Source organism: Saccopteryx bilineata, chromosome 2 (genome assembly GCF_036850765.1).
Source record: "Saccopteryx bilineata isolate mSacBil1 chromosome 2, mSacBil1_pri_phased_curated, whole genome shotgun sequence".
Taxonomy (NCBI): Eukaryota; Metazoa; Chordata; class Mammalia; order Chiroptera; family Emballonuridae; genus Saccopteryx; species Saccopteryx bilineata.
Genome location: NC_089491.1, coordinates 394,411,164 through 394,423,270, shown reverse-complemented (window position 1 = coordinate 394,423,270; position 12,107 = coordinate 394,411,164). Strand labels below are relative to the sequence as shown.

The following is a 12,107-nucleotide window of genomic DNA, read 5'->3' as shown; positions in this document are numbered from 1 at the left end:
TATATACTTAGCTCAGTCAAGTGTTTGGGGCCAAAATGGTGTTGGGTAAGCACTGCTGGCCGTCTGGAACAATGGTAAGTGGGTAGTGACCCCAGACAACAGACCTCGTCTGGACTGGGCAGTGCCGTGGCTCCTCGGATGTCTGACTGCCGGCACCCCGAGCCTACCAGCCGGGAATGTCAGGTTTCTGTAACAGCCCAGATTTGGAGAAGGCGCCTCGAGCCCTGCCGCAAATCAGATCTCATGGGGGAGGTGGCGAGGAGCAGACAAGCAGTGGCCCTCAGGTCAGCTGAGCAGAAGCCCTCACCAGAAACAGAAGACAGGTCACCGAACAAAGTGGTTCTTGTTGGGTGGACTAGCCCAGATTCTGAAATGCCACCTAAGTGACACGTCCCAATCCAGAGGTGAGGACGTGGTGGCGGGGGCCACGGGGCAGGGGTTTTGTGTTCCAGGCCTCCACTTGAGCAGGGCCCCAGCCAGCAGGGACGGGAGCAGCAGAGCCACACCGCCGTGTCTGCGCGGCCTGCCCTTACGTTGGTGCCGACGGGTGTGTTCTGCCACCTACAACCTAGACACCACCGACAAGTGAGTAGTGCCCCCGGGTAACATGCCACAGTGCTCTTAAACATGGGATAGCTGCCAACGGGGAGAAAGCAGAGGCCGCCTCTGCCAAGTCTGTCCCACATGGACTGCTTCCCGCGTCCACCTGGCAGCTGGGTCTTGTTTTAACCGCCGCCTTGCTCCAGTTCAGAGAAGAGCAAAGTGCCTTCAAGGCCAACTCGGAAAACGGGGAGGAGCAGAGGTGGCAAACGCACCGTGTCTCCTTCCTACAGTCCGTCGGCTCCCTCCAAAGCAGTCTTCCCAGCTGGCTCAGCAGCTGCCAGCCGAGGACGGGAAGGCCAGCACCTCCTCAGTGCCTGCGGGGACCAGGCAGTCTGCCCAGGTGGCTGTCACTCATGACGTCCAGGCACGTGCGAGCCGCTGTCACTCAGCACTGCACATCTGGAGAACTCACTCGGCTTTGTTTTTCAGACTCTGATTTTGGCATGAAGCACCAGACGGCTTCCTTCTGCCCTCGGACCAGTGACACCAGGAATCTTAGAGAAAAGTGGAAGTGCCTTTGAACTTGATCTGAAGGCAGAACTAACAGAATTGTGCTTTTCAAACCGACCCAGCAGAATTCAAGGGTAGAGGAGATGGGGACCCCCCAGAGGACAGAGAGGGGCCGGCACCGCTGCTCCTGGTGGCAGAGGGTCACCTTCAGACGTGGGCTGGGGACTCCAGGAGCCAAAGGCCAGAGCCAGCCCTGGCCCCGCTGCCACCTCTGGGTGCTGCTGTGTGGGGTGCGCTCACCTGCAGGGAAGTGTGGTCATCCGCGTCAACACCTGCAGCAGGCTCGTGGCCCACCTTTCCCCCCACGGTGCTCTCTCCCGGGAGGGGCGTGCGAGGCACCGAGAGGGCTCTAGGGTTGACGTGGCCACCAGAGGACCACTGGCCCTTTCCGGCCTCCCCTCGTGTCTGAGGCCACCCACCAAGAGCACCTCTGATACTACCAACCCACTCGGGCAGCTGGGCCTCAGTCGGCCTCTGGCGGTGAGTGGGTCTAGCTAGATTTTAATGGTTCTGTTTGTGTTATGTTATTTTCTAGTTATGTGGTAGAAGACCAAGTTTCTAAAGCAAGTTTCAGAAAGTGAGTTGAGCATTTAAAAGACGTCAGGTAAGTAACACTCAGGGTATTTGAGGGTGACCACGGACCATGTCGAGGCTGAGACTGTTTGCCCCAAGCTCCGTCCCCCGGCCCACACCTGGGGGTGGGGGCTCAGCAGGCACCGTCCCAGCCTCCTCAGGAACACAGCTGATGCTGTCGCGACCAAGTGTGCGCTTACTAGCTCTGCATTCCCGCAGAGCACACCAGTCTCCTACTGCTGACCACTTGATTTAACGGAGGAAAGGACAGCACCTGGAGACGGGCCCTTTGAAAGGACAGCTCACGAGCGTCCAGGGAGAGATGTGCTGTCCTTCCCGTTGACAGACACGCTGCCTCCTACTGAGGAAGTGCCGTGCGCCCAGACGTCACAGGGGGTCAGGCTCAGGCCAGGCCTCAGCGCGGCTACCACTGGACCTGACCCAGGCCCAGCTCCTCCGTGACGTGAACGCAGGGGCCCCTCCTCCTCCACGTCAGGAGGGAGGTAAGTGGCTTCTGAGGAAAGGGAAAAGCCACCCATCACATCTGTGCGTTTCAGCCATGGGCTCCAGGAGGTTCGGCCATGTTGGGAGCTGGACAGGTCAGCAGGTCTAGTCCACGCTTCCTTCTCCTACTTCCAGGAAACGAGAGCCTCAACACCCAAACCACACACTGGCTTTGGCCATTTTTATTTTAGGAGTAACTATTTAAAACACAAGCTCCATAGGTGCATAATTAGGACGTCGTGTAAGATAGCAGTATTAATGTGCTACGAGATTTTTATTCCAGTTTGGGGAAACCTATGTGATGGGCCCCACTTTCCACTGTCAGCTTCAATAATGGGAGAGCTTTTATCCTAAACTTGAGGTAAGAAGTTGACTTATCCAGCGGACCTCCACCATGTGTTTTTAGTAAGTCAGGAAGGGGGAACAGGCACCCCTCATGGCTGCAGTCACCACCAGGGAGCAGATTCTGCTTCAGAGCCCCAGCTGAGGGTCACAGGACCGTGGAGGTCACCCTGCCCCTTGGGCTGCAGTCGTCTTAGTAAGTCCATCTGCCTGGAGTGGTGCCTGGTCCTACAGGACTGTGGGTGGAGTCAATAGAGAAACTGGGGAATTCCTTTTTGGTAATAAAGCTGGTGTCACTGAGATACATCTAATGACCAACCATGTGTTAGCCCATCTGCTGTGTTGAAGGAGATCTCGCAGGACCCTGGGAATGGATATGAATAATGACATCTTCCACTGTAACTTCCCCCCTTTAGCACTGCACATGGACGCTACCAAAACAATTGGGAAGTGGCTGTGCCTAAGTCAAACGTGAAAACAACTGGGTCAAGGTGCTGTCAGGATGCCTCCGGTTTCAAGACCGAAACACTTCCCAGGAGCTGGCAGAGACTAAAATTCAAAGGAGGCTGTTCCTTTATTTCAGATTCCTAGCACTAAAACCCAGATCCCCGGTCATTCCTGAAGTTCGCCCTCACCACTGGGAAGATGCCTGCTGCCAGCAGGGCCTCCCGGGGACCCATGGGGGAAGTCTCTCCATTCTTCCCGCCTGAGACAGACCAGGAACACCCGCTCTGTGGCACTAGGAGTCCTTGGACTTCTGCTCCTTTCTGGCCCGTGAGGCCATGAGGCTGAAGAAGAGCCCAGGAGCCAGAGTTCGCAGATAAATGGCCAAAGACGGCAGCAGGTCAGCCAGGATCACATCTTCCCTTTTCTTCCCCACAGCGTCCAGAACATCTCGGGCCACCTCCGCGGGACTTCGGCCCTGGGCCGTGGTCTTGTCCATAACTAGGTAAACAAAAGGAACGTGAAACTGGAAGCAGAAGCCCCTCAAGCTGAGCTGCTGTGGCCCGTCTCCCGGGGGGCGTGCCCACCGTCCTGTCCCCATCCCCGGCTCCCTGCACTGCAGTCCATGAGGACCCATGCTGTGGCCTGTCTCCCGGGGGGCGTGCCCACCGTCCTGTCCCCATCCCCGGCTCCCTGCACTGCAGTCCATGAGGACCCACGCTGTGGCCCGTCTCCCGGGGGGCGTGCCCACTGTCCTGTCACCATCCCCGGCTCCCTGCACTGCAGTCCACAAGGACCCGTTCTGTGGCCTGTCTCCCGGGGGGCGTGCCCACCGTCCTGTCACCATCCCCGGCTCCCTGCACTGCAGTCCATGAGGACCCATGCTGTGGCCTGTCTCCCGGGGGGCGTGCCCACCGTCCTGTCCCCATCCCCAGCTCCCCGTCCTTCAGTCCACGAGGACCCATGCTGTGGCCCGTCTCCCGGGGGGCGAGCCCACCGTCCTGTCCCCATCCCCGGCTCCCTGCACTGCAGTCCATGAGGACCCATGCTGTGGCTCAGTGGGGGCAAGGGGGGTGAGAGAGGAGGGGGTGGACATGGGAATAGGTAGACGGGGCTCCAGCCAGTGCTCAGAGCTGGTCTACCACAGAGGATGCAGACCAGCCCAGATGGGGGTCTCAGATTACCCCTCACACCACCGCCGAGGAGGAGCTCCCTGACCTTAGGGGGCTTTGCCTTTTTTTTTTTTTAATACCCCGTTGTTTTTTTGTTTGTTTTGTTTTGTATTTTTCTGAAGCTGGAAACAGGGAGGCAGTCAGACAGACTCCCACATGCGCCCGACCGGGATCCACCCGGCATGCCCACCAGGGGCGATGCTCTGCCCATCCGGGGCAGGGAGCTTTGCCTTTTGAAACAGCCAGTGACTCAGGACATTAGACCATCATGCTCAGCTCGGGTGGCCCGGCTCGAGATCTGCCAGGTGGGTGCAGGAAGACCGTGATCCGTCTGCACTACAAGCTACTAAAGCGCAGAGAAGTGGGGTCCGGGAGCCGTCCCCGTTCCCTACGTCGCACTAACTGGACGTGAAGCAGGAGGAAGCCTTGGTTTGTTAAGGTGTTAGGGAGCTCAGGAGGGTGATGCACAGCTGATGCTCCTTCCTCCCTGGTGATCTGACAAGCTTGCCGGCAGAGCCGGACCCATCGTCAGGCACAGAGGGGCCCGTCACAGGCCCGTAGAAACCATTCGTGAGTTGTCTAAACGGACTCAGCTTTCTGCCAGCATCTGTATTCTCACCGTGTTTTTGTTAACACAGAAGAGGAAGTTTCTGATTGTTGCTTATTTTTAAATGCTGCAGACAGACTCTAGAAAAGGTTCTCTGTGTGTGATACACACCTGCATCTTCCTGGAGCTCTGCCTCTGTCTGGTTTCCACTGACTTGCTGAGTGAGAGAGCAGCAGCCGCCCAGGACCTAGGCAGTCTGGGCTCAGGTCTGGCTGGAGGGGGTGCAAGACCAGGAGGCCTCAGGTGATCACCCAGCACAGGCCCAAGAGGTCACATCCCAGGAGTCAAGACATGGAGGACAGTACTCAAGGGCCCTGTTCAAGCCTGCAAAAGCAAAGCCGGCTTCCATAGCAACAGCACCCCCAGGTCGACCTACATGGGGGGCAGAAACAATTGGCCTCTGCTTGGCCTGAGCCTGCACCCTTGTCCAGCAGGTGGGCTCACCAGGAGTGACTGCAGGTCAGCTTGGCATTCTCTTTGGGTGAAGCAAGAGGGAGACTCTGAGACTAGCAAACTCAGCCTCACCCCAGAAGACCAGGCTCGTTGCTTTGAGTACCCCGAAACCAGTGATTTCTCAAGCGTAGTGGGTGGGTAACCTCTGGGTCAAGCAACCCATAGACTCCATGGTTTATTCAATTTAACTTCCCTTAATTCAATGAGAACGGGTTCGCTGGACATCTGGCAGCATTTCAGCTTGTGGACTTCCTTTCCAGCCCTCCAAGGCACCTGGTCTGACAGCTGCGATGGATGGTTCGTGGTAAGAGGATTATGCGGCAGTATTTATATCCAACGCCTATATGTAAGTGTTTTCATTTAAAAAATTATATTCAGGCTCTGGCCGGTTGGCTCAGCGGTAGAGCGTCGGCCTGGCGTGCAGGAGTCCCGGGTTCGATTCCCGGCCAGGGCACACAGGAGAAGTGCCCATCTGCTTCTCCACCCCTCCCCCTCTCCTTCCTCTCTGTCTCTCTCTTCCTCTCCTGCAGCCAAGGCTCCATTGGAACAAAGTTGGCCCGGGCGCTGAGGATGGCTCTGTGACCTCTGCCTCAGGCGCTAGAATAGCTCTGGATGCAACAGAGCATCGCCCCCTGGTGGGTGTGCCGGGTGGATCCCGGTCGGGCCCATGCGGGAGTCTGTCTGACTGCCTCCCCGTTTCCAGCTTCAGAAAAATGAAAAAAAAAAAAATTATATTCAAACGAATGAGCAAAGAATCATCAGATAAGAGCAGAGTATCTCACAGTGGCCAACCCATAGCTTTTTATGCAAGAAAAGAGAAACTGGTCCTCACCTCCGTATCTGGAGCCATCGGCAGTGACGGCATTTAGAGACAGGTTGGTGTGGATGTAGCCGGGGCTGATTACGGTCACCTTGATCTGATACTGTTCCATCTCGGCACGCAGACAGTCAAAGAAGGCCTGGGTTGCGTGCTTAGAGGCTGCGTCTGCAGAGGATGGAAGAGGTGGGAGTGACCTGGTGAGGGGTGGGGCTGGGTAAGACCACACACTCATTCCCATCCACTCTCTCTCTCTTAGAACACTGGTTTTATAATGTAAGATTATGAAATTATAGTATTACAGCAATGTTCATCGCCTTATTTAGACAAATACATTGTATCCTTGTTTTTAGGAAACACCCTGAAGCATTCAGGAGGAGAAGAGCAACATGTCTCTTTCTTCAAATGGCTCAGGAAAGAAAAATTATAAAGTTAATATACACATATGTGCACTACACACACACACACAAAATACAATGAAACAAACATGATAAAATGTTAACTGGGGAATGTTCGTGGAGCGTACAATGGGAATTCTTTATATTGTTCCTGCAACTTTTTTTTTTTTTTTTTGTACTTTTCCGAAGCTAGGAACGGGGAGAGACAGACAGACTCCCGCATGCGCCCAACCGGGATCCACCCGGCACGCCCACCAGGGGCGACGCTCTGCCCACCAGGGGGCGATGCTCTGCCCCTCTGGGGCATCGCTCTGCCGCAACCAGAGCCACTCTAGCGCCTGGGGCAGAGGCCAAGGAGCCATCCCCAGCGCCCGGGCCATCTTTGCTCCAATGGAGCCTTGGCTGCAGGAGGGGAAGAGAGAGACAGAGAGGAAGGAGAGGGGGAGGGGTGGAGAAGCAGATGGGCACCTCTCCTGTGTGCCCTGGCCGGGAATCGAACCCAGGTCCCCCGCATGCCAGGCCAATGCTCTACCGCTGAGCCAACCGGCCAGGGCCTCCTGCAACTTTTTTTTATTATTCATTTTTAGAGAGGAGAGACAGAGAGAGACAGAGAGAGAGAGAGAAGGGGGGAGGAGCTGGAAGCATCAACTCCCATATGTGCCTTGACCAGGCAAGCCCAGGGTTTCAAACCAGCAACTTCAGCATTTCCAGGTTGACGCTTTATCTATTGCGCCACCACAGGTCAGGCCTCCTGCAACTTTTTTTTTTTTTTTTTTTTTTTTGCATTTTTCTGAAGCTGGAAACAGGGAGAGACAGTCAGACAGACTCCCGCATGCGCCCGACCGGGATCCACCCGGCACGCCCACCAGGGGCGACGCTCTGCCCACCAGGGGGCGATGCTCTGCCCATCCTGGGCGTCGCCATGTTGAGACCCTCCTGGGTGTCGCCATGTTGCGACCAGAGCCACTCTAGCGCCTGGGGCACAGGCCACAGAGCCATCCCCAGCGCCCGGGCCATCTTTGCTCCAATGGAGCCTTGGCTGCGGGAGGGGAAGAGAGAGACAGAGGGGAAGGCGCGGCGGAGGGGTGGAGAAGCAAATGGGCGCTTCTCCTATGTGCCCTGGCCGGGAATCGAACCCGGGTCCTCCGCACGCTAGGCCGACGCTCTACCGCTGAGCCAACCGGCCAGGGCCCTCCTGCAACTTTTAAGTCAGAAATTATTCAACTTTAAAAGAACCCCCCCAACCAAAAAGCAACATAATGCCTAATGGATAAAATATTCAAATAGTACAGAGGCTATAAAGTAAAAAAGGAAAACTGCCTTCCTCTTCCAGTCTCAGAGGCAACCAGTGCTGATGGTTTCAAGCTTTATTTTTCCTATTAGGTACATATATGTGACTTTACATATAAAGTAATTTTTCTGGTCCTGGCCGGTTGGCTCAGTGGTAGAGCGTCGGCCTGGCATGCGAAAGTCCCGGGTTCGATTCCCAGCCAGGGCACACAGGAGAGGCGCCCATCTGCCTCTCCACCCCTTCCCCTCTCCTTCCTCTCTGTCTCTCTCTTCCCCTCCTGCAGCCAAGGCTCCATTGGAGCAAAAGATGGCCCGGGCGCTGGGGATGGCTCTGTGGCCTCTGCCCCAGGTGCTAGAGTGGCTCTGGTCGCGACAGAGCGAGGCCCGGAGGGGCAGAACATCGCCCCCTGGTGGGCAGAGCGTGGCCCCTGGTGGGCGTGCCGGGTGGATCCCGGTCGGGCACATGCGGGAGTCTGTCTGACTGCCTCCCCGTTTCCAGCTTCAGAAAAATACAAAAAATAAAAATAAATAAATAAGTAATAAAGTAATTTTTTTTAACAGAAAAGAGCTTATACTGTTCCCATTATTCCTGCAAGTGGCCTTCTTCACCTGGTGACGACAGCCCAGGCACGCCAGCCATAGACCTGCCTGCCTGGTGCCTCACCGCCCACAGCCCCAGCCGCAGCAGTGGACCCAACGGTGTTTCCAGGTGTGGTGGTCACAGCTGTGCTGCAGGGAGCACCCTGCCTGCCCGGGAGTGTGTGTGCACAAAACCCGAGATGGACAGGAAGTGGACTTTCACTGGGACCCGCATCCAGGTCTTGGACGTTGGCTCCACAACACGAGGCCAGGCACTCTGAACACAGGCAACGCACCTCCACGTGGCCTTCTTGAGGAAATCACAGCATCTCCACTAGAAACAGGTCTTTCCAGTTCAAGTCCTAAATGTTCTGGCCTTAGGAAAGGGGGATCCATTTGCCAATAACACAGGGAGGGAGGAACTCGGAACTGTCACAGCAAGTCACACGAGAAGCTTGAGTGTCTGACCTCGCTACAGTGCCTTGTGGGGCCAGCCTCTCTGGTTTAGGCCAGGTCGCTGTGGCTGGAGGGCTAGCTCAGGGGTAGATGGGTGGACAGCGCTGCTCCTGTCACCTGGGACTCTGGGACTCTGTCACCTGTGACTCTGGGACTCTGTCACCTGGGACTCTGTCACCTGGGACTCTGGGACTCTATCACCTGGGACTCTGGGACTCTGTCACCTGGGACTCTGGGACTCTGTCACCTGGGACTCTGGGACTCTGTCACCTGTGACTCTGTCACCTGGGACTCTGGGACTCTGTCACCTGGGACTCTGGGACTCTGTCACCTGGGACTCTGTCACCTGGGACTCTGGGACTCTGTCACCTGGGACTCTGGGACTCTGTCACCTGGGACTCTGTCACCTGGGACTCTGGGACTCTGTCACCTGTGACTCTGTCACCTGGGACTCTGGGACTCTATCACCTGTGACTCTGGGACTCTGTCACCTGGGACTCTGGGACTCTGTCACCTGGGACTCTGGGAGTGCTGCCCAGGCCCCACACCTGAGAAGAGGAACTCATCCTGGCGTCCCCAGAGTAGAAGGCTGCACTCTGACACCGTCTCCCCGAGTTCTCAGGCTGCGGGCTGTCAGCGAGGCTGTGCTGACCTAGTCATCACCCCTGAGGTTCCCGGTCTCCGCCCTGGTCTCCACAGTCACCTGTGTGGCTCTCGTGACAGCAGTGTGAGGGAGAGACTTACAGCTGAGAAGACTGCTGCCTGCCAGGGCTGGCCGTGTGCCAGGAGACTCCCCCATCCAGTCCGGTCATTGTCCAGTGCCCAGACCAGCCACACGTGACCTTCAGTCACAGGCCAATTGGAGAACAGAACTCAGAATAAATCAAAGTTTCTACATAATTTCGTACCAAGAACATGGTCGACTTCTGTATTCTGACTCACCTATTATTAACAGTTTACCTCATTTGCCCTATCATTTGTGACTCTGTGTGTGTACCACACCGTTTGAGCAGCCTTCGATGGCTGTCCTGTACTCTTGGAGTAGAAACAGAAATACCAGCCATGCAAACAAACATGGAAACACTGCTTCACAATTCACAAAGGACTTTCGATCTCCACGTGTTTCATTTCATCTCTAAAACAGCTCTGTGAAGCAGGCCAGGGGACTCTCGTTTTGTGAGAAAGGAAACCGAGGGTCAGAGCAGTCGAGACTTGCCAGAGGATCCACAAGGGAACTAAAGGCAGAGCAGGGCTCAGAAAGAAAGAGGGAGTTTCTGTGACGCCCCAGCCCCGACAGTTGGCCCCACCATGCCTGCAGCTGCACAGCTGTCCCTGTCCTTAAGTGCTGCGGCCTCTGCTCGCCCTGCCTTCGCCCACGCCAGCGGGGCTGAGTCAGCGTTTAGAGGCAGTGAGAGCAGATCAGTCGGTTATAAGTATTTACCTCTAGAGGGTGGAGCAAAGAAAGGAATTGAACTGTTTGTGAAATTACCTTTGAAGTCTTTTAATTTTTTTAAAGATTTTACTTATTCATTTTAGAGCCGTGGTTCTCAACCTGTGGGTCGCGACCCACAGGTTGAGAACCACTGTTTTAGAGAGAGAGGAGAGAGAGAGAAAAAAAAGGGGGAGAAGCAGGAAGCATCAACTCCCATAGGTGCCCTGGCCAGGCAAGCCCAGGGTTTTGAACCAATGACCTCAGCATTCCAGATCGACGCTTCATCCACTGCGCCACCACAGGTCAGGAAATCTTTCAATTTAAGGAAACAGGATTCTGTTTGCTTGCTGGTACTACATGATGGCAGAAATGATATCTCAAAATTTTGGCTTAGCCACTTGCTTACAGGGAGGTGTAGGTATGAACTAGAAGTCCATTCAGCAGTTATTTGGTCCTATCTTTTTCCACTTTGGGGAATTTATCCTACTGAAACCCTCCCATGAGTGCCTAGAGATATAAATATTTAGGGATGTTCTATGTAGTACATCATTGTTAATGGTTAAAAATTAAGGGGGGCCCTGGCCAGTTGGCTCAGTGGTAGAGCGTTGGCCTAGCGTGCGGAGGACCCGGGTTCGATTCCCGGCCAGGGCACACAGGAGAAGCGCCCATTTGCTTCTCCACCCCTCCGCCGCGCTTTCCTCTCTGTCTCTCTCTTCCCCTCCCGCAGCCAAGGCTCCATTGGAGCAAAGATGGCCCAGGCGCTGGGGATGGCTCTGTGGCCTCTGCCCCAGGCGCTAGAGTGGCTCTGGTCGCAGCAAAGCGACGCCCCCTGGTGGGCGTGCTGGGTGGATCCCGGTCGGGCGCATGCGGGAGTCTGTCTGACTGTCTCTCCCTGTTCCCAGCTTCAGAAAAATGAAAGAAAAAAAAAAAAGGATACATTGTCAAGTGAAACAAGCAAACCACAAAACATTATGCATAATGTGATCCCATTTTTGTTGGTTTGGCCACAGGTAGAAAGGTTTGGAGGCATGTGCCACAAGGTATGAAGTGGTGACACCCAAGGAGACATGGTGACCAATGACTGCCACCGACAGCACGGTGCTCACCCTGACCAAGCTCCAGGCACTTACTAAACGGAGCTCAGAGGTGAACTGTCCTTCTAGTGGCCTCCAAGGGTGGGGCTGCCTGTCTCCATCTGGCAGGTGCGGACTGGGGCACAGAGGGTGGGACCTCGCACAGGCCACACAGAGGAGGAGCGCTGGGGTCTGGACCCAGACGTCTCGCGAGGAGACACATTCTGATGAAGTTCCTTCGTATTCTATGTCGAGTATTTCTCTACTGTCTGAATTCTGGATAATGTGGTATTTCTGTAATCAGGAAAACACAAGAGAGAAAACCACCGGGGGGAGGGGGCAGGAAACTCACATGCGGACCGGAAAGGAATGCTGATTTTTCCCTGGATGCTGCTGATGGCCACTACGTGACCACGCCGTCTCTGGATCATGGAGGGCAGGAGTGCTGAGGAGAGAGACCAGACTCAGAGGGGACTTTCCTTCTGGCCACTGCAGCACGCTGAGCAGAGCGACCTCATTCCAATGTCACCGGAATAAGGGGTGTACAGTGACGCCCTCAGTGGAGAGAACGTCCTGTGCTGAGCAGACTTCCAGCGGCCAGCAGGCAGCAGCCTCTTCACCCCCAGCCAGCTCAGCTCCCTCCCTGCGGAGGGCCTCTCCCCTAGAGCAGGATCCGTGCCTAGCATGAGTGCGTCTACTTTACAAGGTTTATAAACACCACTCGGGAAACGGAGGCCATGCGCTACCAACAAAGCTGGCCTTGAGGAGAACGTCTTGATTCAAGTCTAGAAAGCAGATATAAAAAATGCAAATAACAGTTTGGACATAGCCAGCACCCAAGCTATAAATGACAG

The 12,107-nt window shown here is 55.4% G+C and overlaps 1 protein-coding gene across 1 annotated transcript in view; it reads right to left on the bottom strand.

Annotated features, from left to right (window-relative positions):
* Positions 1-2,357: 2,357 nt before the first annotated feature.
* DHRS7B (dehydrogenase/reductase 7B) overlaps positions 2,358-12,107 on the bottom strand; it is a 28,756-nt gene continuing 19,006 nt past the window's right edge. Inside the window, exons 5-7 of the mRNA XM_066264499.1 lie at positions 11,606-11,698; positions 6,041-6,193; positions 2,358-3,477 (exon numbers count right to left, since the gene is read on the bottom strand). Coding sequence (XP_066120596.1) covers positions 3,272-3,477; positions 6,041-6,193; positions 11,606-11,698 — 452 coding nt within the window. The 3' untranslated portion in view covers positions 2,358-3,271. The remainder of the gene's footprint in view (positions 3,478-6,040; positions 6,194-11,605; positions 11,699-12,107) is intronic.